General features: G+C 37.1%; 1 protein-coding gene across 1 annotated transcript; it reads left to right on the top strand.

The window, feature by feature from the left end:
• The first annotated feature begins 286 nt into the window (after window positions 1-286).
• On the top strand, window positions 287-4,902 carry LOC100356056 (olfactory receptor 5K3). Its single transcript, XM_002716622.4, has one exon. It carries the CDS (start codon window positions 287-289, stop codon window positions 1,256-1,258), a length of 972 nt encoding a protein of 323 aa, XP_002716668.2. The 3' UTR covers window positions 1,259-4,902.
• The last annotated feature ends 1,238 nt before the right edge of the window (window positions 4,903-6,140 follow it).

Raw genomic sequence — 6,140 nt, forward strand, 5'->3', positions numbered from 1 at the left:
TCCTTGCATAAATGCATAAATGTGCTCCTTTTCCATTTTAAGCATCTTCCTTGGAATAATAAAACAATACTGTGAATCCTGAGGGTCAGAGCTGCGGTCATAGACAGACATTTCAGGAGGAAAAAAATGCTCCCTAAAAATACGTGTGACTAAATTCCAGAAAAAGCAGGGGAGGCCTGAAGAAGGAGTTTCTTTACTGACAGTAAAAAGGGAAAGTTGAGGAAATTACATGCTCTCAGTGTGAACCTTTGTTTCCATAATTCCTAACCCAACAGACAAAGTAGCAATGATAGAAGACAACCGATCTTTGACAGCTGAGTTTATCCTCACAGGATTCACAGGCCACCCAGAGCTGAAGACCCTGCTGTTTGTGGTGTTCTTTGCCATCTATCTGATCACCATGGTGGGGAACCTTGGTTTGGTGGCTTTGATTTACATGGAGCGTCGGCTTCACACCCCAATGTACATCTTTCTGGGCAACCTGGCCCTGATGGATTCCTGCTGCTCCTGTGCCATTACACCCAAGATGTTAGAGAACTTCTTTTCTGAGGACAGAGTGATTTCCCTCTATGAGTGCATGGCACAGTTTTATTTTCTCTGCCTTGCTGAAACTACGGACTGCTTTCTGCTGGCAGCAATGGCCTATGACCGCTATGTGGCTATATGCAGCCCCCTGCAGTACCACACCAGGATGTCAAAGGGACTGTGCATTCAGATGACCACAGGAGCCTACATAGCTGGAAACCTGCATCCCATGATTGAAGTATTATTCCTGCTGAGGTTAACGTTCTGTGGGGCTCATCAAATCAATCATTTTTTTTGTGATGTCCTTCCATTATATCGACTCTCCTGTGTTAACCCTTACATCAATGAATTGACATTACTTATCTTGGCAGGGTCAATCCAAATCTTTACTATTACTATAGTCCTAATCTCTTATTTCTGCATTCTTTTTACAATCTTCACAATGAAATCCAAAGAGGGAAGAGGTAAAGCCTTATCTACTTGTGCATCCCACTTTCTCTCCGTGTCTATATTCTATGGTTCTCTTCTCTTCATGTATGCTCGACCAAGTTCTCTTAATGAAGGGGATAAAGATATACCTGTTGCTATTTTTTATACCTTAGTAATTCCTTTATTAAACCCTTTTATTTATAGTCTAAGAAATAAAGAAGTAATAAATGTTTTAAAAAGAATTATGAAGAAAAGAAAATTTTGTAACAATCTGAAACAAATATCACCTCCCCTGGAAAAGTGATTTCAGCTTGATAATGCTTTTTTCCTAAACCAAGGGATACTAACAAAGTGGGAAAAGGCCAGTTTGCATATAAAACATTAAATTATGAAAACATAATGATGTCTGAGTACATCAAGAGTGAACTAAGTAATTACTCATGCAGTAAAAAATTGTGTCAGAATGTAATTATAGTTTGCAGCAAATTCAACAAATTCTAGGAATAAAATTAGTATATATAAAGATAGTCTCCGTCTAACATTATTAGCAAATTTCTGCAATCCCAAAGCTTAATCCTATATCCTCAGCACATTCCAAGACCTCAAATATTAGTCCTTTTTTAAGCAACATCAACTGTTAAAAGTAAGCTGTTTGAACTTGATTCTCAACTTTCTTTGAGTTCTCTCATGAAATTCCGAGTTCTATGAAATAGGGTATAGGTATAATGGTGATTTATATTTTAATTTTTTCATTAGATTGCTTATTTGTCCACTATAGAAGACAGTGAAACTCCTAAAAATGTATCTAACTAACAAATCAAGTGTTTTTGTCTCCATTAGCATTACCTGTCTTAATCATTAGGAGTATAAAAATTTCTGATATATTCACATCATTAAAGCATAAATTGGCAAAGTGGTGAAAATAGTAAATATTTTAACAAAATATTCATAAATTAAATACACAAATATGATATAAAAATTATTTACTGAAAATATACTGCCTGGTAGGCACTAAGCTAGATTTTCATGCATATTAACTATAATTAGTTAAGTATACTTTGTTTTTTGTTTTGGGGGTCTTTTTTTTGGTATAACACTATGCTTTGGAAATACTAGTCATTTGCTCAAATGATCAGGTAAGCTGAGCAGAACTGGAGTTTGAATTAATACTGTTTTTGTCCACATGCCTGGCAGTTCAATAAATGGAATTCTTAATGTCTGTGGTGTTTAGTTATTAATTACCATCAGAAATAAACAGTGTATGAAAAGATGGGAAAAACCAACAGTTGGAGAAAAACAGACATGAGCATGACCTAAGCCCAAGTTTAGGAAAATAAGTGTGGGAGACAGAGAGGATAGAGGTGAGTAGTGGGACAATAAACAGTAAGCAAACTGTTAGAAAGAGCTCTTAGTGAGTGTGGGGAGCAAGCAAGGAGTGGATCAAGTTCCTTAGACCTTTAAATGCCACACTAAGGAACCTCAATTTCTTTAGAGGCATCAAATACTGGAGTCTTCTTGGGATCAGAAAAATATGACCGTATTGTTCAGAAAAACTGATCTGGAAAAAACTTGACTGGACAGAGACTGGAATAAATGAGACTATCTTCAATCACTCATATATACTAAGTGATGATAGTTGGAACTGGAGAACAATTAAAGATAGAAGAGCAAGTACACACATTGGAAAGGCATTTTAAAGAAAATCAAAGAGAAAATTGTAAGATAATAAATATAAGGTCTACCTTCTTCCTCTACTAACCAAGTCATATTTGCATTTATATTACTAGTACTCAAAGAGTGCCTGACATATTTGGGCATTCAGTAAGTATTTCATTCAATATTTTAATAAATTATATAATGAGTTTATTACTTTCTTTTTGAATGTTTAATAAATATATATTTTAACTTCTTGTTTTAAATTGTGAATATTGGTAAACATAACACATAAATGAAATCTGCTTAAAGTACTAACTACCTTATAAAAATATAAATAGCTTGTGGTTATAAATATCTTACAAGAGTATAAGTACTTTATGAATATACAAGAATCCAAAAAACAAAAAGTTTGAGAATCTCTAAGGTAGATGGGTGTAGTACTTGATTTCAGTGGACATTTTTACTTGTCAGAATTACATCCATTAATCTTTCCCTTTTCTAAAAGTACTATGATTTTTGTTATATATTTCTACAGTGCTCACCCTCAATCCTTAGCACCACCGAATCCCAAATAGCTATACAGGGAAGAGTGTGTGACATATTTGCAGCCAATGAGATAAAGAGGTGATTTTTATGGAAATTTCTTGGAAATTAGTTTCCTTTATTTTTAAAGAGTCTCTCACACACACAGAGGTCTTTCCCTCTCTGAATCTCATGGTGTGTGAATGTGAAATCCAGCACAGCTTACTTCCATTTCTCCATCAAGCAGAAAATCAGCTTGAGGATATGGTCCTTACTCAAATAAGGGCATAGCTGAAGGAATCACAGAGAAACAGATCCCAAATCACCAGAATAAAACAACACTCCTGGTCACAGGATCCAATGAATCTTCTTTCCTTTTTTGTGGCAAAGATGTTTTATTTATAACTGAATAAACATTAATACAGAAAAACACTAATACATTCATGTCTCTTTCTTATCTCTCATATTTGTCCCTTATACTCTACTTTAAATCAATTTTCAGGCATTGTCTTAGCTTATAATTAACTTTCTAGCGATACCCATTTCACTTTCCAGCACTTTCCAGTTAAGTCTTTCACTGTCATTACTATGTTTTAATGCCCACTAACCTCACTTTTAAAAATTGAAGGACAGAGATATTTCACGATTTGTCCACAGAGATTCAATGGTGGTGCTCAGTAACTGAATCCAGGCTATCTGGCTCCAGAACCCATTCTCTTCACCACTAATTAATACTATATCTTTCATAGACTAAAGTAGCATGACAGGAAAGTTCTTAAGAGATTGAGCCGTGAAGCCTGAGCTGTGGTGTAGCATGCAAAGCCACCACCTGTGGTGCCAGGATCCATTATGGGCAATGGTTCAAGTCCCAGCTGCTGCTCCACTTCTGATACAGCTCCCTGCTAATATGCCTGGGAAAGCAGTGGAGGATGGCCCAAGTGCTTGGGCCCCTGCATCCATGTGGGAGACCTGGAAGAAGCTCCTGGATCCTGGCTTCAGACTGGCCCAGCTCTGGCTATTCTGGCCATTTGGAAGCAATGAAGAGCTCTCTCTCTGTCTCTCCATCCTCTCTCTATAACTCTGGCTTCCAAGTAAATAAATAAATCTTTAAAACAAAGAATTGCAATACATATAATACAAACAGTATAATATCTGTAATATGTATAATTTATATTGTAAATTAAACCTATGATTTACTCGGCTTTCCAAAGTTTTTACCTAGAATTATTCTTTAGTTCCAGTATCATCTAGGATTCAAAATTGTATTGATAATTAATCTTCAAGTCTCTTTAGGCTGCTCTTAGCTGTGACAGTTTCTCAGCCATTCCTTTTTGTGGATAACTTTGCAAATTTTGAGGAATACTGGTCAGGCAGTTCATTTGGATTTTTTTGATGATTTCCTCATGATTAGACTATGGCTATGGGTTTCTGGTGGAGAGAAGACCACAGAGGAAAATTACTATTTTCATCATATTGTATCAATGGTAAAAGACGTGATTTTTGACATTAACCTTGATCACCTGGCAGAGATAGCATTTGACAGGCTTCTCCACTTGATGTTACTCTTCTCCCATCCTTCTAATTTGAACTAGAATAAAGTCACTACACTTAAGGAGTGAGGAGTTAACCATCAACTTTTTTTTTAACTTTTATTTAATGAATATAAATTTCCAAAGTACAGCTTATGGGTTACAATGGCTTCCCCCACATAACATCCCTCCCACCCACAACCCTCCCTTTTCCCACTCCCTCTCCCCTTCCATTCACATCAAGATTCATTTTTGATTCTCTTTATATACAAAAGATCAGTTTAGCATACATTAAGTAAAGATTTCAACAGTTTGCTCTCACACAGAAACATAAAGTGAAAAATACTGTTTGAGTACTAGTTATAGCATTAAATCTCAATGTACAGCACACTAAGGACAAAGATCCTACATGAGGAGTAAGTGCACAGTGACTCCTGTTGTTGACTTAACAAATTGACACTCTTGTTTATGGCATCAGTAATCACCCTATCTTGTCATGAGCTGCCAAGGCTATAGAAGCCTTTTGAGTTCACTGACTCTGATCATATTTAGACAAGGCCATGGTCAAAGTGGAAGTTCTCCCCTCCCTTCAGAGAAAGGTACCTCCTCCTTTGATGACCCGTTCTTTCCACTGGGATCTCACTCGTGGAGATCTTTCATTTAGGTTTTTTTTTTTTCCCCAGAGTGTCTTGGCTTTCCATGCCTGAAATACTCTCATGGGCTTTTCAGCCAGATCCACATGCCTTAAGGGCTGATTCTGAGGCCAGAGTGCTGTTTAGGACATCTGCCATTCTATGGGTCTGCTGTGTATCTTGCTTCCCATGTTGGATCGTTCTCTCCCTTTTCTATTCTATCAGCTAGTATTTGCAGACACTATTCTTGTTTATGTGAGCCCTTTGACTTTTAGTCCTATCATTATGATCAATTGTGAACAGAAATTGATCACTGGGACTAGTGAGATGGCATTGGTACATGCCACCTTGATGGGATTGAATTGGAATCCCCTGGTATGTTTCTAACTCTACCGTTTGAGGTAAGTCAGCTTGATCGCTGTTAAATATAAGAGTGGGAATAAGAGAGGGAAGAGATGTGCAATTCGGGACATGCTCAAGCTGACTTACCCATCAACTTCTTGAAGGCAAAGTGTTTACATAAATTATTTTAGTGGAAGTGATGGAATGAAGGTGGTGGCTGGATAAGCTGTTCCACTGACCGTGACCACCCCCAACCAGAGACACTGATATGAACAGCAATTAACAAATCAAGTCTCATTCATAAGAGCTACAAATGCCAGGTGAGAGACCTGAGAGCTTTGTTTACATTGAAAAAAAAAAAAAACCAAGAAGGGAAGAGTTGGCCACATCACTTCTCCTCCAGTTCCAAGGAGTGCAGTGTGGAGAAAGAGCGAGAAGGAGAGGAAACTGAATCCTAGCATTAGGCCTACTCTGAAAAAATTCAGTCAGACTGAACCCTGTCCCT

The sequence above is a fragment of the Oryctolagus cuniculus genome, chromosome 4 (assembly GCF_964237555.1).
Source record: "Oryctolagus cuniculus chromosome 4, mOryCun1.1, whole genome shotgun sequence".
In the NCBI taxonomy this organism is placed as follows: Eukaryota; Metazoa; Chordata; class Mammalia; order Lagomorpha; family Leporidae; genus Oryctolagus; species Oryctolagus cuniculus.